Below are 25,495 nucleotides of genomic sequence, written 5' to 3' on the forward strand. Positions count from 1 at the left end.
GAATCATTCCAAAGGAAATTTTGAATACATGACAATTTCCTTAAAGATCCATATTGAGTCGCATGAATATAAATTTCTCTATTACATGCATGAGAGACGCTGCCATGTACTGCATGAATCCTGTCTTCCAATCTTCAGAAGGAAAAATAAATACATAAAGGCTGAAGATCAGTTATGTAAAGAGAGTGGGAAAAAGGAAGGCATAAACCTAGCCTCTATCTTTGGCTACTTTCATGCTTTTCTCCTTTCATCCCCCAAATAATAAACCAAAAGAGACAAGCAAGGCCCTGAGCCAAGCAGCTGCCCTGAGTGACCCCGGAGAGCCTTCGACCTAAAATCTTCTCTCTGCTGCTCCAGCAGCACCAACCTGCTCTCCCCAGTGGCACAGCAGAGAGCAGACCTTTATCTGTCAGCAGACCTGACACTCCAGACTCACAAAGCTCTAGGTGATTCTAATACAGGCTGAGTTTCTCCTTGGTGCTTTTTCTTTCCTAGAAATGCTTCCATCTCACTAGGCTCTGAGGCTCACTTTCCTTTGAATTGCCCAGGAGCCCACTGGCCTTGTCTGCACTGTTTTGCAGCTTTTCTTCTTCTCTATGCAAAGTTATTGCCTCTTCCTGGTGCTGGAGGCGGTGGCTGTCAGTGAAGTCCAGGGGCTGAGTATAGATGCTGATGAGCTTAATGGGCTTTCCGTTCTAGGGAGATTTCTTTGGAAGCATTTCCTTCATAAGTTGTCAGTGAATTTCATGTGAGATAATTACGGGTCCAGAATGAGAAGCTTTTTATTGGGAGGCAGCCTATTTAACAGCCTCAAGACAGATTACCTAGGTAATACCATGAGTCCTTCTCAAGTAAGTCATGTATAAAACTCTGGAAAATGGCAGAGAAGAAGGTACAGGTGAGCATTAGAAACATCAATTAGGGACATTCATGAGAAAACTATAGAAAAACTATGCAAAGGTAGGTAGGAACAAGCCTTTTTATTTATCTCCAAAGCCACTGAGAGACACACAGAGAAAGAGAAAGAGGAATGGGAGAGAGAGAAAGAAAGAGCTAGAGAGAGAGGTCAGCATTACTGTCTGTGTTGTAGATGAGAAGCCTTGGAAACTCAGTGACTTGCCCTGGTTATCCAGGCCCTGGGGCTTGTTGAAGCTGGACCCCAGAAGGTGTGTCACTGAGCAAGGCCAACGCACTTTTCATGACAGCTTGATGCCTCTTAGAGACTTGGGCCTAGAAAGGCAGAGTTGGCCTTGGTTGCTGGAGAAGCTGGAAATGAGTTTATTGAAAGGAAAGGCAGCAGTGATGGCAAGGGAGGATTTTGTGAGTAGGGTAGAGGAAAGTGAGGAGCAGAGTACAATGAGAAAATGCTATAAAGCAAAGGATTTAATTAGGCAAAGTGTACATGTTTTGTAAACAGTGAGGATTTATCAGGGATCCAACATGATCGATCATCAAGTTAGATTTTTTTGTTTTCCATTAACATCTTTTCTTCAGAATTAACTCCCAGGTTGTGATGGTTAACTTACGTGTTGATTTCACTGGGCCATGGGATGCCCAGATGGCTTGTTAAACATCATTTCTGAGGGTTTCTTGGGCGTTTTGGGAAGAGGTTAGTATTTGATCATAGACTGATTAAGCTGATGTCCTCCCCAGCTTCAAGGGGGTGGGTGGGCACCACCCATTCCCTTGAGGGTCTGAATAGAACAAACAGGTAGAGGAAGGTTGAAGTCTCTCTGCCTGACTGCTTGAGCTACAATATCAGTCTCCTGCCCTTGGTGCTCCTGGATTTAGACTGGAATCTACACTATTGGCTCTCTGGCTCTTAGGCTTTCGAACTACATTGTCGACATTCCTGGGTCTCCAGCTTGCAGATGGCAGATTGTGGGACTTCTCAGCCCCCATAATTATGTAAGCCAATAACTCAGACTATATATATTATACTATACTACTGGTTCTATTCATTTGGAGAACCCTGATGAATACAAAGCTTTTGTATTCATTTAAGACAAAAAGAAAACATTTGGGCTATCTTAGTCCAGATTATAATTTTTTTTAGAATCACATTTATTACATTTTTTTAAATCAAAATTTTAAATAATCTTTTTAGTTATATTTATTGAAATCACAGTTTTCCTTTTAGTGTGCACAATTTTTTAATGCATAGGTTTATTTCAGATTGTGGCACTGTGCTAAGATTCTAAATGGATATTTTTCCCCCAGCTCCCTGCCACTGTGGTGATATCAGAGGAGGCTTGGTAGGGGGTTAGGACTTCCAGCACTGTGCAGAGGTAACACCCCACTACCCAATTTATGAAGGCTATGTAGGAAGCAGTAAAGAAGTGTTTCAGCTCCTTCCACTGCTCATCCCACAGCCAGGGAAGAATGACTGGAGACTTAGTGGAGAGGTAGTGGAGAGGTAGATGCTTTATCCTCACCCAGCAATAATGAAGATTCATTCTTCTTGCATATCAGAGGAGGCTGGGTAGGGACCTAGACATCTACTCTGACCAGGCAGTAGTGTGTGCCTTCCTTATCTTGCCAAGTGCTGAAAGAAGTCAGCTAGACAGAAAGTGATGCTGGAAACTTCAACACCCTCCTCTCAACAATTGGTAAAACAATGACATAGGCAATCAGCACGGGTACAGGAGAACTGAACAATACCATCCCCAACGGGATCTACTCAATATTTATAAACACATCTGCCAGCAAAAGCAGAATTCATATTCTTTTTGAGTACCCATGGGACATGTGTCCAGATGGACTATCTGCTCGGCTGTAAAGCAAAACTAAGCAAACTCAAAAGAATTGAAATTATACAGAGTAGGTTTGCCTACTACAATGGAATCAACCCGGAAATCAATAACAGAAAGATAGCAGCCAAATCTCCATGAACTTGGAAACTCAACAGTGCCCTTCCAAATAATCCATGGGTACAAGAGGAAATCTTGAGAGAATTAAAAATAATATGCTGAACTTAATGAAAATGAAAGTACAACATGTCAAAATTGTGTGGCACAGCTAAAATAGTATTGAATGAGAAATGTATATCACTAAATGCATATGTTAGAAAATAGGGAAAGTCTCAAATCAATAATCTAAGCTCCCATCTCAGGAACCTAGGAGCAAAATAAACCCAAAGTAAGCAAATGGAAGCCAATGACAAGAAAAGCAGAAATCAATGGAATTGGAAGAAAAGGAGAAAATCAATGAAACAAAGAGCTGGTTCTCTGAAAACACCAGTAAAAATTATAAACCTATAATATGAGTGACAAAGAGAAAAGAGAAAAGACATAAATAGCCAATATCAGTAATAAAACAAGGAAAATCATTATAGGCCCTGTAGACATCAAAAAGGTACAAAGGGAATATTACAAACAGCTCTCACACATAAATTCTGTGACTTTGAGGAATGGATCAATTCCTCAAAAAACACAAGCTGCTTCAATTCACCCAATATGAAATAGACAATTTGAATAGCTCTGTAACTTTTAAGAAATGAATTTGTAATTTAAAATCTCTCAGAAAAGCTTCCTATTCCAGATTGTTTCACTGGAGAATTCTACCAAATGTTTTAAGGAAAATTAAAGCCAACTTTACACAATCTTTTCTAGAAAATAGAAGAGAATACTTCTTAATTCATTTTATAAAGCAAGTATCATCCTAACACCAAAAACCACACAGACAGTAACACACACACACACACACAGAGAGAGAGAGAAAATTAAAAACAACCCTCATGAATATAGGTGAAAAAATATGTTTAAAATATTAGCAGATAGAACTTAGCAATATATAAAAAGAATGGTTTTTGTTTTTGTTTTCTTTTTCTCGGGGTGCAAAGCTGATTCCATATCTGAAAATTATCAAGGTAATCCATCATGTCAATAGGTCGAACAAGAAAAAAATACACGATTATATCAGAGGATTAAGAAAAAGCATTTGATAAAATTTAACATCCAGTCATGATAAAAAACAAGTCCCAGACAAATGCGAATGGAAAAGACGACCTGAACTTGATAAAGAGTTTACAAAAATCCTACAGCCAATATTATATTTAAGGGTGAAATCTGGATGTTTTACTTCTATGATCAGAAACAAGACAAGGATGTCTGCTCTCACCACTGTTAACATAGGCTGATGGAAGTTCTAGCAAGTGTAATAAAGCAAGAAAGGACATAAAAGGCAAACAGATTGGAAAGGAGGAAATAAACCTGTGCCTATTTATATGTGACATAATTGCCTTTGTGTAAAATCCCAAGAAATCTACCGTAAAAAAGAAAGAAAAGAAAAGACTAAAAGAACTAATAAGTGAGTTTAGCAAGGTCACAAGACACAAGATAAACATTCAAAAAATCAATTGTATTTCTATATACTAGTAATGGGCATTGAAGTGAACAATACAATTACATTTACAATTGCTCATAAAAATGCAATACTTAGGTGTAAATCTAACAAAATATGTAGGGAACTTGTGTGGCAAAAACCACAAAATGCTGATAAAAGAAGTTAAAGATCTAGATTAAAAGAAAGATATTTCATGTTTATAGATTTGAAGGCATTATAGTGTCAATTTAGTAGTAATCAGCCTAGTAGTAGTCAGTTCTCCCCAGATTGACATATAGGCTAATGCATTCCTATCAAAATCACAGTAAAATTTTTGTAGATATAAAGGTATTAGATGATACCTTTCTAAAATTTACATTGAAAGGTAAAGAAGGTAGAATAACTAAAACAATGTTTATAAAGAAGAATTAAGTGGGAGGAATTAACCTTCTCCATTTAAAGTCCTTAAAGCATGTTACACATAGGTCAATGGAACGGAATAAGGACGCAGAAATAGAACCACACACACAAAGGGACTCCATTGATTTTGGGGAAGTGAAATTGTTTATGAATTGGCAACATGCGGGATCCGTGTGGTGATGTAAATATTCTATATTTTCACTGCATTAATGTCAATATCCTGGTTGTGATAGTTTTGCAGGATGTTACTATTGAAACAAATTAAGTAAAGAGTACACGAGATTTATCTGTATTATTTCTTACAACTGTATGCAAATCTAAACTTACTTCAAAATTAAAACTTTAAAAATATTTAAAGGTAATAGAAACAGGATACATATAGACATAATAAAGCGCATGAATGGACATCATTTATTTCGATTTTCAAATTGCCTTTTTTTTTTTTCTTTTTCAAAACTAGAGTGTCACTCTGTTGCCCAGGCTGGAGTGCGGTGGTGATGTGATCTCAGTTCACTGCAATCTCCACCTCCTGGGTTCAAGTGATTCTCCTGCCTCAGCCTCCCGAGTAGCTGGGATTGCAGGTGTATACCACCATGCCTGGCTAGTTTTTGTATTTTTAGTGGAGACGGGGTTTTACCATGTTGACCAGGCTGGTCTCGAACTCTTGACCTCAAGTGATCCACCCGCCTCAGCCTCCACATGAGCCACTGGGCTGGGCCCTCAAATTGCCTTTGACAAGGCCAATATGAAACTTCACTGATCAAGGAAAGTATCATGGTTAAAAGACCTAATTTGGAATCTGGTAGTATTTTATCTTTAAACAAAAAAGAAAAGTATTTGTGCATGCTTGTGTGTGCATGTTTGTGTTGTGTATTTAAATTACTTGGCTCTGTCCACTAGAAATACGTAGAAACGTTGATTGATCCAATACTCAATCTCACAGTGTGCTGTTGTGAATCCTTACAGTTCAGAAGGTCTCCATGTCATTTCTCTTCACAAACATTTGCAAGATGTCCCAGAGGGAATACTTGATTCCAAATTTAGCACCAGGAAAAGATAACAACAAAACACTATTTGCAACCATGTGTTAACAATCCACTAATGCCAATTTTATGTGACATATTATCAGTTGTTTTCATTATTATGATAAAACGTGTAAGCTATTCGCATAGTCTCTAATATTTGTGTCCATCTGTCAACTCAAATCCTGTCAGTACTGGTCATCTATGTCTTATGGATAGGGTCAAAGGCTTTTAAAGTTGGAGAGCCCTTAGGTAATATTATTTAACACATTAAAAAAGAATCAAAGAATTTAAAGAGCTTGTCTAATATCACAAAAATAATCAAGCTCACCTGCTTCACAATTCATTAACTTCATACAAATGTCCTTTTAGCAATAAAAAATGACTTACTAAACACTGTGCTTCCTACAAAAAGCAAACTGCTGTCAGCAAATGTTTGTCGTTGTATGTGGATGTTAAATGCATTTTCCCAGGTAACAGTGAATTGAAGCCTCCAAATGGGAGTTTTTTTACTTTAGTTTGAATGGAAGACCTTCAACATCTTCTCTAGACATCCACGTAAACCAGGTGCCATGTATGAGAACTTTCCAAAGAACATTATCTTGTGCTGATGAAAGATTAGTTAGCATTATCTTAAATAAAAATGACAGCACAATGTTATGCTATATAAAGCTTGCTGTCCATCTCATCAAATAATTATTGATTGCATCCAATAGACAAGGCATCGTGCTGGCTGCTGCAGAGACGGAACTGAGAAACGCGTAGTCATTGCCCTCAAGGCACTTGGTAGCAGTTTTACCAGGGAAGCTTGGAAGCACCATCAAAAAACAAGCCCATAGCATGAACAAAGATAGACAAGAAATGTATTTAATGAAAATCCAGTGGTCCAGTTGTGCGTGTGTTTGTGTGTGTGCATGTGTGTGCGTGTCTGTGTGTTTCATTTGAAATCATCGGATTTCCACGCAGAGACTAAGCTAGAGTTGTAGATTGTGGCTATATAGAGGAGGGCTCCATACGACAGGGTCAGAGGTTCTGAACAGGAGAAATGACATTCTCAGTTTAATATATGCATCAAATAGCAGTGTTGCACTGAAGTGAGGATGTAAAAGGCCAGTGCTTAGCCTTTTTGACTATTTGTCTGTCAAAATAGTAAGTGATGGTTTTTACTAGTGTGAAGGTAGTAAATATAAAAAGCAGGGATTGAAGGGAAAATGAGGGGAAAACTGCAGCCATTGGCAGATGACAGGGAGCTGTCCTGGGGGAGGGGATCCCAGATGGCACCGCGGTTTCTAATCTACATAACATGCAGCAGTGAACATGAGGAAGGAGAGAAGGACGAATGAATGATTCAGAGATTTCAAGTGAGAGAGCATTGAATTTTTAAGTTAGAAATATGGCCATCTTCTGAGAATGAGCCAATCTGGGCTGGGGCTGGAAGCTGGAAAAGAGGCAAAAAGATTTCTAACGGTTACTGTGAGGATTGTAATGTGGCATTATCAAGAGGTGAATCGGGGAACTTCTTAGCAGCCAGACAGGGTCCATCTGAGATGTCAGAATGAATTTGTGGCAGATGTAAATGATACCGAATTACAGTCAGATCCAATGATTGACCATGTCATTTACTACAATTAGGAATGACTAACTATGATGGAAAAAAAATGGTGGCACCTTATCAGTGGCTTTTGCTACTTAAATGCTAAGCCCTAAGGTTCAGGTTTTCTTGAGACCTGAAAGAAGTCAAAATAGGCAATTGCTTTAGAAACTATGGATGAATTGAAGGAGGGGAGATGCCAGTGGGAATGAAAAGCAGGTTTAGAAAGTGGAAGAGAATAACATAGGCTATTAAAGATGAGAGTCAGGATTTGAATATCTTGGAAATAGGGTGCTTCTAGATATTTGCACCAGAAATACTCAGTCATGGAGAAAGATATGATTGGAAGCATTTGGACAAGATCTTTAGTAAATGCATAGTCTTTTTGATGTAACCGAAATGACATTTGAGGAAGCTAGGAATAAAGTGAAAAACGAATCACTGATACTCACAGAATTTGATTATCATGCTTGTTATATTATGAAGTATGTGAGAAGAAATTATCTCAACTTCCATTAATTTTCTAGAAGTGAATTGGAGTAACTACTAAAGTCATGTGAGCATGGCTGGATAAGAGCACAGCACAGTAGGATTTTGTAGAGATTACCCACACTGTTTGTAACCCCTTATACTTCAAATAACTGTTTTTGGTCTACAAAGCAATGGCACGATCTTGGCTCACTGCAGCTTCCACCTACCAAGTTCAAGCAATTCTGCCTCAGCCTCCTGAGTAGCTGGGATTACAGGCGCCTGCTTCCACACCCAGCTAATTTTTGTATTTTTAGTAGAAATGGGGTTTCACTGTATTGGTCTGGCTGGTCTCGAACTCCTGACCTCGTGATCTGCCCACCCCGGCCTCCAAAAGTGCTGGAATTTTAAGCGTGAGCCACCACGCCCAGCCCTAAGAACTTTCATGTATATTACATCACAATATTAACAGTGTGGTAATGCATTTTTACTCTCATTTTACCAAGTAAGAAACTGCAGAACTGGAACATTGAATGACTTGCCTAATTCCACATAGCTCCAGGTGGCTTCTGAAGATGTGTTGACTTCCTCCATGGTTTTGCTGGGCACTGCTGTTCCTAACTCAGGAAGGCATAGGGAAGCCAAACCTCTAGATGGAGGTTTCTTGACCTCAGCACTATGAACATTTATGGCCAGATAATTCCACGCTGTGGGAGCTTCTCTGTGCACACTAGGATGTGTAGCAACATCTCTGCCCAACTGTCACCCCCAGTTGTGACAGGAAAAATATCTCCAGAAATGACCAAGTGTCCCCTGGAGGGTATGATTGAGAACCATTGCTCTAGATTATACATTGTTCACATTTAACAATGTATGGTGTGTCACATCATATGAAGCTCACATTTCAGTATCACTAAGCCATGTGGTGGCACAAGTGCAAACTGGGTAATTAGGTAATGGTTTACTTGTACCTGAAAGTAGTTTTAAGATTTTGGCATTGTCCTCCAGCTCAACTGGTCTTCTGACCCAAATTTATTGGAAAAGCTGGGAACGTGTGGGATGCCTTATTACTTCTGTTTTATTTAGGCCCTTGTAACAGCAAAGAATAAAAACTCAGCCTTTATGGGAAAGGTGGACATAATCAGGCACCGATTGTGGCAGATGCAAATATACAAGCGTATAGAAAGGAACTTGCGTCAGGGATCACCTGCCTTTTCCAGGTCCTTCCACTGGCTGCGAAGCCCTTTCTTCATAGTTTCTTCTGCTGTCTCTGTCTAATACCCATCCATTACAAAGGATCCAGTCCTCTCTGGGCTCTCTAGACAAAATTCCCAGAGAACTCAGATTAGCTATGCATACTACCTCATGGGTGACACTCAGATGTCCACAGGCATAACTCTTATACTCCCACCCGGGTGAGGCTCACTCTCCCTCAGGCGACACGCAAATTCCCCCTCATGGTGGGTGCTCACCTCCCCTCACGGTGGATGCTCACCCTCCCCTCATGGCGGGTGCTCACCCTCCCCTCATGGCGGTGCTCACTCTCCCTCATGGCGGGTGCTCACCCTCTCCTCATGGCGGTGCTCACTCTCCCCTCATGGTGGGTGCTCACTCTCCCCTCGCAGCGATGCTCACTCCCCTTCTTGGTTGTTGCTCACTCTTGCTCAGGAGTAATGAGGCTTCATTGGTTTTGTGTCTCCCCTTATCCAATCCCGGTTCACACAGGGCAGAGAATAGACTGTGGCACACTGACCCTGGTGCTATGCCCCAAGGTATATTTTCAAAGGTAAGCCTTTTAAAGAATGTATGGTTGATCAGCTTTCCATGACCACTGAGATTTCACACTTAGTTGACTAAGAGAGCCAACAAACTATTTCAGTCTTCAGAGATCAAGTTTCTCAGCCTCTACTAGTATGCTGATAAAATTATATCGTAACATCCTTAAAATTGATTCATAAGTCACCTATGGTGAAGAAAATTGTGCTTTAGAAATCCAGAATTAACTATTTCCTATGTGTTCTTAATTGTAAAGACTTCAGAGTACTAATTCTTTAAGTATTCAAGCAGAACTTTTAAAATTAGGAGACTATTAAATTTCTCAAACTGAAATCACACTTCATTCCCAAAGTTTCCCAAGTATGTTTACTGCATTTAGTGAGTTTTCTGAGCAAGTTAGAGTCCTTAAGAATAAAGGAGACTATGTGAATGTGAACTATCACTATTTGCTCTTAACTTGGCGATCAAAGGAGACCTTCACAAAATAGAACAGAAGAGGGTTCCCTTGTTTAATGTACAGAATGAGAACAGGCAGATTATAGCTTTGAACTTGCATGTAATGTGAACTCTAAGACCTGAAGACACTTCTTTCATGAATAATTTAAAACTTCACCTGGGTCAAGTTATCCTTTAAAGGAATTTATTTTCACAGTCATGTTTAATCATTAGTAATTTTGCTGCTTTCTTTTATTCTAGGTAATGTATGATGTTGTTGGGGCAATTGAAAAAAATAAAGACTCCCTTTCACAGAATCTTCTGTTTGTAATGAAAAGTAAGTTGATTTTTTTTCCTGCCCTACCCTGGTTGAAATGCCATACATCCATTATTCCTTTATCTCTGAATATTTTCCTATAAAATATGTACCAGCTAAAGCATAATTGAAATACCTTTTGCATTCTAATGCCTAGAATAATAAGAAATGGGTCTTGCTGCACTGTATGTTTGCTAGAATGTAATTTGGAGTCCAGTGGAAACCATAATTTAACTAAGCTTTTAGCAGATAGAAATGTAAAATACCTTTACTACTGTAGTGGGTTGAATATAGAAAAGCTTTTCTGTGAAGACTAATGAAGATGAGTGTGACTTCCAACTTTATTTAGGCCACAATAGGGTGAATTTCATTACTTAAGATGACTCTGGAGCACAACTAAGGGTGGTATTTTATTCTTATGTACTTTCAGTTATAAAATATTAATGCTCACTATGTAGGAGGAGTAGAAATGGAAGGAATATATATATGTATACACATGTAAGTTTAAATTTACGGGACCCTTCTACTTAGTGAGCATTAATACTTTATATGCATATATCTACTATAATTCTACACTATATACAAGACCATATACAAAATGTATATGTGTGATAATTAAATGTATATTCATACATATATACATAATTCTGTCTCTAGTAATTATTTTCTTAGCAGTTCTGCAGTGATTCACATTTTTCTAATAACCTTTTTTGTGAATTAAAACATTGCATCTTGTATGCTTTAAGTTACTATAAATGAAATAGTCATTCATCTTTAAAAGAAGTGCAGAATAGCTTTTCATGAAAAAATTGAATGCTCTAGCACTGAAAATAAGAAATCCATATCACTTCTGGTTTGAGAAACATATTTGCCTCAAATTACAGCAACACAGTTGTAATACATTGTTTTTCACTGAAGATTTTTCTGCTTGCCTCTAGAACTTAACGTTTATTGTGAGCTCTCTTAGCTAAAACTAACGGAAAAAAAAAACAAGGAATAACATTATGAAGATGGAAAGAATTGGTCTTTTTTATTATCATTAGAAAATTTTCCTTTTAATGTGTGACTATTTGCACTTTTATTTATAATGCACTTCCCTATCTTTTAGGAAGATCTAATATATAGCGTGTATTTAAAAGTTTACACAATGCTTTTCTTACTTTTGTATTTCATGGTGATAGGATATGTGTGTGTGTGTACGTGTATGTGTGTATGTGTGTGTGTGTATTTAGAATGAAAATATGATGGCTAGTGATATTGCAATTCTGCTTATCTTAATAGAGTGCCTATATTTTAAAATCATTCTTTTATGTAAATTTGTACACAAAAAGTTCCAGGAAAAATACAGTTGAGTCTTTTTTTTATTCTTTAGGAGGTAGGTGCTTCTGAGTAAAAGGACAGAATTTACAATGTGCCCTTTTGTATTTTGTATTTATACAGGAGGTGTCAGATTTTTTCTTTTTTTGTAAAGGGCTAGAGAATAAATATTTTAGACCTTGTGCACCATAAGATCCTTGTTGCAATTACTTACCTCTGCTGTTATAATGTGAAAAACAGCTGTAGACAATACAAATGGATGTGACTGTGTTCTGATAAAATTTTATTTATAAAAACAGGCAGTGGGTCATGTTTGGCTCAGGAGCCATGACTGCTCACTCACTCTATCATAAAAGCAAAATATTTGTGGTTGCCATCATGTTTTATGAATCTGTAAAATACTTTGATGCTTGTGCATCATTATTAAAAGCAAATGTAATTCATAAATAATAATTTTTATTTGCAGTTACTTTGCTTATAGTATCTAATTCAATTTTCATAGCATCAGAAAGCTCCCAGTTGAGGAAGATGGTGAAGTCTGTTGTAGAATCTACACAAGCAGAGCTGTGTCTCTGAGACCGCTAACCGGGTGTAGTCAGGGAGCTTAGAGACAGCTCATAGAGACACGCAGCAAATACACTCATTTGTGCCTAAGATTAGAAGTAAAGTCTAGTTCACTCAAAAGGAGGCAAATAACAACAACAACAAGAAAGCCAAAATGCAGACTTTTAATTCTGCTCACAGGAATAGGAAATTTTAGGATTTAGGAAAATTTAGGATTTACTGTCAATTATGTTAATAATTATTGAGTCTTTTTTTTTTCTGTGTGTCTCTGTACACTTGCTTATAAGTTAGCTTATCCCACTTTACTGGTAGAAAGACCCTGGACAATGATTGTAGATTCCAGTAAGGGACACTTCCGCTCTGAGTATGTATGTAGAGTGACATGAAGAAAATGGTTTGTGGTCAGTGACTCCTTGTAATCCCAATGAGGTAAATATGCCTCTTCACCAGGAGTTCCTTTGCTAGGTTTTAAGAGGCAAATGGATAGTAGAGTTCTCTTTTAAGTCCTGGAGGGAACTTGCTGTCTCTTGCCATGTGTTCAGCTGTGGTCAGGGCTCTCCCGTTAGGGTCCCAAAGTATCATGGCATCTCCCTGTGTCCATTGGATGACATGAGTCTTGCTATACCTGCAGCCTGACCACATGATTCAGGGAAAATACAAAACTGGGTCAGTTACATATTTTGGACCATATTTATGTCTCATGTCTTCAGTTTTTTAAATCTTTTATATTTTTCTTTTAAAAATTTTTTTTGCGGCCGGGCGCGGTGGCTCAAGCCTGTAATCCCAGCACTTTGGGAGGCCGAGACGGGTGGATCACAAGGTCAGGAGATCGAGACCATCCTGGCTAACACGGTAAAACCCTGTCTCTACTAAAAAATACAAAAAACTAGCCGGGTGAGGTGGCGGCACCTGTAGTCCCAGCTACTCCGGACGCTGAGGCAGGAGAATGGCGTGAACCCGGGAGGCGGAGCTTGCAGTGAGCTGAGATGCAGCCACTGCACTCCAGCCTGGGTGACAGAGCGAGACTCCATCTCAAACAAACAAAAAAAAAATTTTTGCACTACCTACCTTCTCAGTAATGTTTTCAGTTTTATTAGAGGCATTTTCTCAATTATAAGAATAAAATGTTGCATTACTTATCTGTGGGTTCACTTATACATAGACCTGTTATAAATATAAATAATAATTGTTTAATTATGTATTTAAATTGGCTATACTATTATGTATTTATCATTTAACTTTTTATTTTGAAGTGGTTTTAAACTTAAAGTGACAGAATTATTGTAAAGTACTCCCAGATATCCTCTTCCCAGATTCATTTTTTTCATTTCCTTAGTTTTACTGTCTTGCTATCTTTCTTTCTATCTCCTTCCATCTTTTGTTCTCCTCTTTCCTTCCTGTGTCCCGTGTGTGTGTGTGTGTGTGTGTGTGTGTGTGTGTGTATGTGTATGTGTGTGTGTGTGTTTACTTTCTGAATCATTTGAAAGTAAGTTGCTTGCCTCTTCTTGTCTAAATACTTTGGTGCCCACCCTAAGAGAAGGGACATTATCTTAGATAACTTCAGTAAGTTATCAGAATATTCAACAGTCATGTACTACTCATATCTAATCCAGAGTTCATATAAAGTTTTACCAATGGTCCCACTAATATTAGTCTTTTATGGTCATTTTCTCCTAATTCAGGATCATTGATTGCATTTAGTTATCATTTTTCCTTTAAATCTGAGACAGTTCTTTAGCTTTTCTCTCTCTTTCATGACATTTTCTTTAATGCCAGTTAATTCATAGAAATCACTGTGTTTGAGTTTATATTAGAAGTAGGTTATGAATTTTTGACCAGGAGTCCCAAGAGGTAGTGAAGTATCCTCCTTGGTACATTACATTTGGCGGCAGTCACGGTTTGAAACAGGTTCACCATGAGCACTGTGTAAGGTGGTGCTCTTCAGCTTCTTCTAACATAAAGCTTGCTGTTTTCCCTTTGTTATTAATGAGTAATTTGTGAGAAAGTACATTGAGACTATGTAAATACTCTGTTCCTCATCAAACTTTTACCCATTAGTTTTATATACATTTATGATTCTTGCCTAAATCGTTTCTCACGATTGCAAAATTTTGAATTTCTTACCCCATCTTTCCATAAACAGTGGCATTCTACTATAATAATTCCCACTTCTTTATCTATTAATTAACTTATTAGTGTACACTCATGGATTCTTATGTTGTTCAATGAATAATGATTCATTACTATCATTATATTGATGCTAAAATTGTTTAAGATTTGAGCAGTAAGAACCTCTTCAGGTTAGCTCCTATTTCTTTTTGACATATTCTCTTGACTTTTTTTTTTTTTTTTTAAACACTGCCTTACATTCTGGCCTTCCAAAAATGTTCCAGAATCATTCATCTTGCCTCAAATCTAGAATCAGACATTTGTTCAGGAAGCCTTGATATATCTTAGAAAAGAATGGTATTCAGAAACTCCAAGATCTGGGGGCTGGGTGAGCTCATTGCTACTGGGGTATGATTGCTTTTAGGACCTTTCGGAATTTGAACATTTAAGATGTAAGTATAGATAACATATAGGTATATAGATCTGTAACTGTGTATTAAGAATCATGGATTTCTCTTGCTCTCTCTAATTTTATCCCAACATCACAGGGCCTCTTTTGCATTACATAATTGTATCTCCTTTTCCTGACAGTTCTTCCTGCTTCCCTGTTCGTTTATTACCTAATGTAGGGATTTTTTTAATGGAACGCATTACAGATATATATTATGTCACCCGTATTTTGCACCTGGGCAGGCAAAATGATTTGAGTGTGGAAAAGGTAGAAACTAAACTGCTTTGCCATGAAACGCTGCCAACTGTCTGATTGGCGAAGCATGATCCTAGTGATTTATGTTCATTATTTCACATTTTAATTTTGCAATGATTCTCAAAGTAGGTACTGTCATCATTATTTTATAGGAAAGGACACTTAGGCTTAAAAACTGCCTACATGCAGATATAAGTAACACAAGAAACATTACCTTTGATCCTTAACCACCACATACATTGTTTTCCCTATGATTTTAAAATTTGTAACCCCAAATCCACTCATCTGAGCTCCAGTTTCTCCCTGAGGTGTCAAGAAAGGAATATGGACTCAGAATTATTTGATTTTTGTAACTTAAACATGAAAATATATCATTTTGCTTTTACCTTTTCATCTTAACTGCGTTTTTTTAATTGTTTTTTGTTGTTGTTGTTTTGTTTTGTTTTTTAAATAAAAGGACACTTCTTTTCCCTTCTTTCACCTAGCAACTGCCACACCAAGTAAGGCAGGTCCTCTCACAGGTACTTACAGACGGCTCTGATACAGGTGAGTTAGGTCCTGGGGAAACATTTTCCTGAATAATTATTTTCCTGGAATGGGGCGTTTCTAACAGAGTCCATAAGTCTTCATGATTTGACAAGTGCACAAAAGCCGTTTAGGTCTGAGCAGGTAAGATTTGGTTCTGAAAACTAGGATAGAAGCGTCACTCAGAGAGCAAGGCCCAGTTGGGATCAGGATTCCTGGTCAAGGGTAGTGAATGTCAGAATTGGTCAATGATGTTAAATAGTGGAGGAAATAAAATAAGGATACAGGAAAAGGTAGACTCCTCAATCTGCTGAAGCAACGACATCTTGCACCTAGAATGTATCAGTGGCTAAAGCTCTCGTATGAGGAGTAAGTTCAATGCTTAAGTAAAAATTTTAGTGCCACTTACGATATTCATTTATTTATTTCCTAGCTAGTGAAAATGTCGTGATCAATCATTTGTTCCAGTCGAAATTGTCACAGACAGGATCCCTCGTATCTGCCTATCCTTCCTTTAAATTCCGAGGACATAAGTCTGCCCTGCTCAGTAAGAAAATGACAGCTTCTTCAATTATTGGAGAAAACAAGAATTATCTAGAACTTAGTAAGGTAGGAGTTTTTGTGATTATTGTTGGGTTATTTTTAATTTTGATAAGTATATTTGCTTCTTTTTTTTAAAAAAAGCACAATTTTGAATACCAAAGAAATAGATATTTTAATAGAAAATATTAAGGAAAAGAATGTCTATCTGATGTGTAACCATCAGAATGAAGGAAGAGTAGAGGAAGGTGCAGCAGGGTGACAATTGTAATAGTAAGTATAGTCTGAGTCATTTTATTGGTTGTCTGTGCAACATCCCAGTTATGTTTCATCTCTGACTGCCTTTTTGATGCATAGAAGGTAACTTCAGATACTGTAGGCTTAGAGGGAGCAAACTTAGCTATCTTGTTCTGTTGATATTAATCACTTCAGATAATTGAGGTCTCTAAATGATAAATTGTTGTTTCTCTTATAGACATAGGGTATTGTTCAGGTGCTAGGATGTTTTTACTGCATATTTGTAGAGTTTTAATTTTACTGTATTATACTAATTTGTAATGTGTATTTGTCTCACAAAAGTTTGGTTGTATATACAACCTCAAGATTCTATGTGGCAAAAGAGAACTAAAAACTCAGTGAAGAGTTGTTTCAAACCGATAGGAAACATGTATGGAGTGTTTTAGGTTTTTTAAGAATCCAGTGCCAGATGGTATTCCAGCGTGTTTTGCTTATGTCTACCAAAACTATAAAAGATGAGGAATATATTTGGGAAGGTGTTCAGGACAATCAATTTTAGAAATGCAATTGTTGCAGCTTCTGGAATACATTTTAGCTTACCAGTTAAAATAAAAGCATAATTCAATTCACTTCTATTTTAGAAGAGTCACCAAAATGTGTGTTAATATGAGTGTGAGTGTATGAGTGCGTGTCTCCAGCCAGTGGATTCTAGAATAAAAAATCCTTTGATGTAGTTGTTTAGAACTAAATGGTCGTGAGAATTAGTCTCTGCCACATAGGAAATGGCATTTTGTACGTTTAAAAAAACACATACACAAGGTTATCCTTATGAGAAAGATCTCTATGCCTGGAGGTCTTCCTGAACCTTCTGGCCCTTCTTTTCTCAATCATCCTAAAAGTCAAGAGCAAAAGCTACCACACACATCTAACCTCAATTATTAAACATTACGAGGCCTAGAGGCCATTAGTCTTTTCCCTGCAGGACCAGAAGGGGGGTAATTCACAGTAGTTCCTCCACCCAGAAAGGGAACTGGAGTGTTCCATTTCAAGGGACAGAGAGCTATTTATTATGATTATTCCTTAAATGTTCTATTTCTCACTTCCCTTATTTCTTCCCTTCAGACTCCCTTCACCTGTGGTCAGGAAAATAGGATTTTCCCTACTCTGTAACTGAGTATGACACATTGTATTGTGTTTGTAGAGAACAGGTTGATCTTGGCCCAGTCACTTCATTTTACATTCCCTCGTCAGTACCAATGAATCACTTCAGATTGATGGTAGATCTTAACAGAAGAAAATGAGCTATTGTCATAATAGCAAAGGCACTAAATCCTCAAGAAAGTTATCTCAGATTTCTTCTTGTATCAAGACCTTTTTTAAGAAAAATGATTTTAGATCAATAAGTCTATTAGTCTAATATATAATTTTGTGAAATATAATAGTAGGTTAGTGGCTGAGGTTCCTTTTAACCCTGGGTGGAATTTAATTAATTACATCTGCCCTTTATTTCTGCCATTTCGTTTTGGGCTCATTTTCACTGATTTTATGTCTCTGTCATCATGTACTCTTCGCTACATAGGATTTTTTTTTCTTTTCAGGGCTGTACATATTTACTTATTTGAAAAAAATAGAGTCTATTAGCATTTTTTACAGATAGGTAATTTAGGAACCTTTTTTAGTAGTTATAAAACGAGGAAGAGGAGGAAAGGGAAGAAAAACATGGTAAGAAAGCATCAGACCATTCATTCATTCAATTCCTGAGTGTACTTAAATTTAAGGGAACAGACCAATGATAATTGAAACACAAAATTTTTGTAACATAAAATAGCATCATTTTGCCCCAGAGTAAACTAAATTTCATGATAAATATGAACAGTTAGTAGCATAACCAGGATATGGTAGTGAGTTTATTGTACCACCAAACAATCAGGATCAAATCAGGATCTATGTTTATTGTCACACTAAAATGGGTGCAGGATGTTGATAGATCTGATTTATACAACAGCCCTATACGTGAAAGGTTGGCAGTAACAGTTGTGATTTTACAAGTAGTTGCCCATTTCCTCAACTTATACACCATTACGAAAATCACTTGGCACTGGTTTTTATAAACTGTTTTAAATCCACATTTGCCTGTAAGTGAATGTACATGGATGTGAGACTTAATTTTTTGCTCTTCTGAACTGAAATTTAGTAAAATAAATTTGCTCACTTTTTCTTATTCTTCATTCTTTCTTCTTTCCTTCCTTTCTTCCTCTGTCTTTTCTTCTTCCTTCCTTCTTTCTCTCTGTTTTTTCCTTTCTCACTTTCCTTCCTTCCCTTCCCTCCCCCCCACCTCGCTTTTCTCCTTCTTCCTTCCCTCCCCCTCCCTCCCTTTCCTTCTTCTCCCCTCCCCTTCCCTTCCTTCCCCTCTCCTTCTCCTCCCCTCCCCTCCCTTTCCCTCCCCTCCCTTCCCCTCCCCTTCCCTCTCCTCTCCTTTCCTTTCCTTTCCTTTCTTTTCTTTTCTTTTCCTCCCTCCTTTCCTTCTTTTCTTTCTTTTTATTACAGTTATTAAAAAAGAAAGGAACTTCTACATTTCTTCAAAGATTGGAACGAGGAGATCCAGTCACCATAGCATCACAACTCAGGGTTAGTGACGTTTTCAGATTTCAAAAACTTAATGTATGTTTATAGCAACTAAAGAGGGTTTATGTACTTTTTTTTCCCCCGTTTTTGGCAACAAAATGTCTTCAGAAAAAGTAAACATACACACACACACACACACACAGAGTAAATGCATAATAAGATTTAAAGATATAAAGACTTTTTATTTAAAAACTGCTTCATAGTTTTAGCTAGTGTCTCCTTTGGAGAATCAGTTGGGTTTTACTTCTCTCCTTAGAAATCCCTAACGGATATTATTGGAAAACTTCAGAAGTGCACTCCACACTTCATTCATTGCATCAGGCCCAATAATTCAAAGCTGCCAGATACTTTCGATAATTTTTACGTGTCTGCTCAGCTGCAATATATTGGGGTCCTGGAGATGGTGAAGATCTTCCGATATGGATACCCTGTTCGCCTTTCCTTCTCGGATTTCCTGTCAAGGTAAATTCTTCTACTCTTAAAATCATCGTTTTAGCTGCTGTTCAGTGAAGTATACTGACACTGACACTGATACTATTGCAGCAAGGATCTTCTGTTGTCTTTTTTGGCATTGCTTTTGTTGTTTACGTTTTCTTATCTCCAATAAACAAAATATTCTGGGAAACAATGAAAGACACTGACAAAGCTCACATAAAAAATAATTACACTGTACTGAGGACAGTGTCTTGGAAACCATTCTCATGTGTGGCTTTCAAAGCTTTCAAAGTGTGGCTTTCCTTGAAGTAAATTTTTATAAAATGATTGCATATGATACTCCCTATTTATTATTTAAAAGGAGAATATATATGTGATTATTTCCCCTTTTATATGTGAACAAATATTATTGAGATCAGTGGTTGGCAAACTACACTCGTGGGCCAAATCCAGCCTACCACCTGTTTTTGTAAATAAAGTTTTCTTGGAACATGGCCACAATCATTTCTTTGCATATTGTCTGTAACCACTTTTGCACTGCAGTGGAGATAGACAGTGTCCCATGGTGTAAAATATTTGTAAAATGTTCGTTATCTGCCCCTTTAGAACAGAAGTTTGTTGACCTCTATTTTCTTTAATAAATTCAGCTGAAAAACACACTGTGCACAAAACAGTGCACTCATTCCTAGGATAAACTCTTGTCATGTGGCCTCGTCTTCATGTCTGTATTAGCCCTTCTCTGATGGTAGCTTTATCCCAGCCATTTGCAAGACGAACCTAAACTCACCCAAAAGCAGTATCATCCCCTCAGGCTACGTATTTGTTCGTATGTATTTTATTTGATCAGAAACTTTAGTCTGATTTTAAGTAAATTAAAATCCTCACTGAAGAATCCATTTTAAATAAATTGGTTGATGGATAGTAACTTAATTTACAGATATATGCTACTAAGCACTATTCCAGGCCTCATCTTTAGGTACATTGTTGTGCTATACACTAGCTTGATGAATGTCCCAGTTTAGGCAGGTAAATGTGTATGCAAATAATGGCCATTCAGTGCTTGTAATGCTACAAAGGGTTGGAATATTACAAAGTGTTACAGACGCATAGTAAGGAGGTAATTCGGGATCAGAGATGGCTTTCAAAGATATTTGAAAGATATTACAATCCTGGTGAAAATAATGAGACTATCTGTTTTTAAACATTTAAAAAATAAAACAGGGTGGGCAAAAAGGAAATCAGAAGACATTTGGTAATTCTATATAAAATAAAATGAGATCTTAAAATAATACTGATGTAAACTAATATAAGTATTGCAAGTGTGAAATCTTGCATTTATGTTTAAAAATTAACGGTACAACTACAATATGAAAAAGTCTGTTTGATAAACCATTCATCCAAAAAAGAGAGATTTTAAGACTTTTGTTGACTAGTTCGATGCGAGCCACTATTTTGAGGAAGCTGTGAAACAAAAACAAAACAAGCAAGCCAACAAACTTAAATCACTACATTTGAAATATTTAATTCAGAACAAAGGGAATAATATTTAAACGATGACTAAAATTCTGTGTTTAATTTTTATAACATTTGTTTTTCCAGAAGAAAGAAGCCACATTTACTTATCGTGCATGTTGGTAAATTTTATAAAGACACATAGAAGAAAATAAACAACATATGAGTTCAGCTTGAGCCTTCCATTTTAAAGGGGTGATAGAATATCTTTAGAAGATAGAAGATAAGCAGAACCACATGGGGATGGATGCATTTAAACTGTAGAATATGTATTTCAGATAGACAAGATATTTGTGTTTAAAATTTAGAAGGTGCTTGTAAATGAGATAATAGACATGTTGTCTCTTAATTTATAAGGAATAACTACAAAGTTGGGCTTACATAGAAAAAAAGAAAAGCTGGATATAACACTTCTGGGGGTTGTTATGGACAGGAGTCTTGGTAGCTATCACTGACTGTTATGGGGCTTTGAAAGGGGTGGCTCTTGACCCATCTCTTTTTGGTCCCTTGGTGGACATCCCTTCATAGTCTTCAGAGATGCCAAGCCTGTTAAGAGCTGATATTTCTTACATTTTGTAGTGTGTGTATTAAAGGTCAGCCCTCCCACCTTCTTAAGTATAGATGGTCTTTGGTTTGAGTTTTAAAAACTGTTGTTGTGTAAGTTTAAAACAATAGAGTCCCCAGATTTATCCCAAACTTTCTGAATCCGAATCAACAGGGAGTAGGGACTGGGCTTCCCCTGGTTTGTAGCTCCAGAGATGATTCAATATGAAATAGAATGGAGAGTGTCCGTCCTAGGCTGAGGTCTCAGGAAGTGATCTGCGGTGTCCTCAGAGGGTGACAAGCCTGGAGACATTATGATTTGTTTAACTGTAGTAACTCCCTCTTTAGTGTTACTCAGAACAGCAGTTCTCTGACATCAGTGCACATCAGAATCACCTGGAGGCTTCTTAAACTATGGTTTCCTGGGCTCCCCCAAGTTCAGATTCAGTACATCTGGCAGAGGCCTGTGAGTTTTCATTTTTTAAAAGTTTCCAGCTGATGTTAACGTTGTTGCCATGTGGACCTCACTTTGAGAACCCCTGGCATGGAATCTCTAGTCATCTGGGGACAATGTTTTTGTTTTGTTTTGCTTCCCCCGAGCCAAATGTTGAAAGGGCACCAGTGCCTTGGTGATCAAAGCAAACTTGTGAGGAATGTATAATCTCCAGCCTCACCCCAGGTTCACTCAATCAAAATCTGCAAATTCATCACAATTCCTCAGTGACTGGTATGCAGTTGAAGTTTCAGAATCACTATCCAGCCTGACCTTGGAGACGTTGTAGGTTCAGTTAGGGACCACCATAATAAAGCTAATATCATAATAAAGCAAATCACATGAAGGTTTTGGTTTCCTACTGCATATAAAAGTTATTTTTGCACTATCCTATCGTCTGTTGTGTGCAATAGCATTACATCTAAAACACCATATGATACCATAATTTTAAAATATTTTTCCTAACTAATGCTAACAATGACCTGAGTCTTTCGCAAGCCATAATCTTTTTGCTGGTGGAGGGTTTTGCCTTGATGTTGATGACGGCTGACCCATCAGGGTGGTGGTTGCTAAAGGCTAGGGTGGCTGTGGTAATCTCTTAAAATGAAACAATCAAGTTTGCTACATCCATTGACTCCCTTTTGTGAAAAATGTCTGTAGCATGCAATGCTGCAGCAGCATTTTACCCAGAGTAGAACCTCTTTCAAGATTCGAGTCAATCTTCTGAAATCTTACCACTGCTTTACCAACTAAGTTTATGGAATTTCTAAATCCTTTGTTGTCATTTCAACAATGTTCACAGCATCTTCACCAGTAGTAGATTCCATCTCAAGAAAACACTTTCTTTGCTCATCCATAAGCAGCAACTCCTCATCCATTAATATTTGATCATGAGGTTGCAGCAGTTCAGTCACATCTCCAGGCTCCACTTCTAATTTTGGCTCTGTTGTTGTTTCCACCACATCTGCAGTTGCTTTCTCCACTGGCGTATTGAACCTCTCAAAGTCATCCATGAGGGTGGGAATCAACTGCTTCCAAATCCCATTAATGTTGATATTTTTACCTACCATAAATCACAAATATTCTTAGGAGCATTTACAAAGGGGAATACTTTCCAGAAGGTTTCCAGTTTACTTTGCCCAAATAAATCAGAAAAATCACTATCTATGGCAGCTATATTCTTAGAGAATCTATTTCTTAATAATTCCTCCTTGATCCATGGGCTGCTGAATGGATACTATGTTAGCAGGCATGAAAACAATATTCAATTCCTTCAGTAGTTTTTGGGTGACCAGGTGAATTGTCAATAAGTAGCAGTGTTTTGCAAGAATTTTTTTTTCTGAGCAGTAGTTCTCAACAGTGAACTTCAAATATTTAGTACACCATGTTGTAAATTGATGTGCTTTTTTTATATGTTTGTTGGCCGCATAAATGCCTTCTTTTGAGAAGTATCTGTTCATATCATTCACCCACTTTTTGATGGGGTTGTTTGTTTTCTTGTAAATTTGTTTAAATTCCTTGTATATTCTGGATATTAGACCTTTGTGAAATGGATGGATTGCAAAAATGTTGTCCCATTCTGTAGGTTGCCTGTTCACTCTGATGATAGCTTCTTTTGCTCTACAGAAGCTCTTTAGTTTAATTAGATCCCATCTATCAATTTTGGCTTTTGTTGCAATTACTTTTGGTGTTTAGTCATGAAGTCTTTGCCCATGCCTGTGTCCTAAATGGTATTGCCTAGGTTTTCTTCTAGGGTTTTTATGGTTTTAGCTTTTACATTTAAGTCTTTAATCCATCTTGAGTCAAAACCACAATGAGATACCATCTCACACCAGTTAGAAAGGTGATCATTAAAAAGTCAGGAAACAACAGATGCTGGCGAGGATGTGGAGAAATAGGAATGTTGATGGCAGTGTAAATTAGTTCAACCATTATAGAAGACAGTGTGGCAATTCCTCAAGGATCTAGAACCAGAAATACCATTTGACCCAGCAATCCCATCACTGGGTATATACTCAAAGGATCATAAATCATTCTACTATAAAGACACATGCACATGTATGTTTATTTTGGCACTATTTACAATAGCAAAGACTTGGAACCAACCCAAATGCCCATCAATGATAGACTGGATAACGGAATTGTGGCACATATACACCGTGGAGTACTATGCAGCCGTAAAAAGAATGAGTTCATGTCCTTTGTGGGGACATGGATAAAGCTGGAACCCATCATTTTCAGCAAACTAACACAGGAGCAGAAACCAAACACTACATGTCCTCACTTATAAGTGGGAGTTTAACAGTGAGATCACATGGACACAAGGAGGGGAGCATCACACACTGGGGCCTATCCAGGACTGGGGGGCAAGGGGAGGAAGAGCATTAGGGCAAATACCTAATGCATGTGGGGCTTAAAACCTAGATGATGGGTTGATAGGTGCAGCAAACCACCATGGCACATGTATACGTATGTAACAAACCTGCATGTTCTGCACATGTATCCCAGAACTTGAAGTAAAATTGATTTTAAAAATGGATGTGCTGTCATCCATGCCTTGTTACTCCATTTACATAGCAAAGGGAGAGTAGTCTTAGCATAATTCTTGAAGGCTCTAGGATTTTTGGAATTACAACTTAAAATTGCCAGCTGTATTAGCCCCTATAGAGTCAGCCTGGCCTTTGAAGCTTTGAAGCCAGGTATTGTCCCCTCTCTAACTCTGAAATTCCTAGATGGCATCTTCGTCCAATAGAAGGCTATTTCACCTACACTGAAAATCTGTTGTTTGTTGTAGCCACCTCTATCAATTATTTTAGCTAACTGTTCTAGATAACTTGCTGCAGCTTTACATCAACATGTGCTGTTTCTCCTCACCCCTTCATGTTACAGAGACAATTTCTTTCCTCAAACCTCATGCATCAACCTCTGTTACCTTCCAGCATTTTTCCTGCAGTTTCCTCACCTCTCTCAGCCTTCATAAAATTTAAGAGTTAGGGCCTTTCTCTGGATTAGGCTTTGGCTTAAGGGAATATTGCAGCTGGTCTTATCTTCTGTCCAGACCACTCAGACTTTCTCCATATCAGCAATAAGGCAGTTTTGCCTTCTTATCATTCATGTGCCCACAAGAATAGCACTTTGAGTTTCCTTCAATAACATGTCTTTTGCATTCACAGCTTGGCTGTTTGGTGCAAGAGATGTAGCTTTTGGCCTGTCTTGACTTTCAACATGCTTTCCCTACTAAGCTTAATCATTTCTAGCTTTTGATTAATCGTGAGAGATGTGCAACTCTTCCTTTTATGTAAACACTTCGTGACCATTGCAAGTTTATTAATTAGCCTAATTTTAATAATTCTGTGTTTCAGTGAATTGGGAGGCCCAAGAAGAGGGAGAGAGAGGTGGGGGACCTCTTGGCAGTTGGAACAGTGAGAACACATGTGACACTTATTGATTAAGTTTGTTTTCTTATATCGGTGTGGTTTGTGGCACCCCAAAACAATTACAATAGTAACAGCAATGATTGCTGACCACAGGTCACCAT

General features: G+C 37.7%; 1 protein-coding gene across 3 annotated transcripts in view; it reads left to right on the top strand.

The window, feature by feature from the left end:
• MYO16 (myosin XVI) overlaps positions 1-25,495 on the top strand; it is a 702,327-nt gene that overhangs the window by 525,760 nt on the left and 151,072 nt on the right. For all 3 annotated transcript variants that reach the window (XM_025364355.1, XM_025364354.1, XM_025364353.1), the window contains exons 24-27: positions 10,297-10,372; positions 16,006-16,181; positions 18,897-18,977; positions 19,231-19,436. In XM_025364355.1, the coding sequence (XP_025220140.1) occupies positions 10,297-10,372; positions 16,006-16,181; positions 18,897-18,977; positions 19,231-19,436 (539 nt within the window). The remainder of the gene's footprint in view (positions 1-10,296; positions 10,373-16,005; positions 16,182-18,896; positions 18,978-19,230; positions 19,437-25,495) is intronic.

The sequence above is a fragment of the Theropithecus gelada genome, chromosome 17 (genome assembly GCF_003255815.1).
Source record: "Theropithecus gelada isolate Dixy chromosome 17, Tgel_1.0, whole genome shotgun sequence".
Taxonomy (NCBI): domain Eukaryota; kingdom Metazoa; phylum Chordata; class Mammalia; order Primates; family Cercopithecidae; genus Theropithecus; species Theropithecus gelada.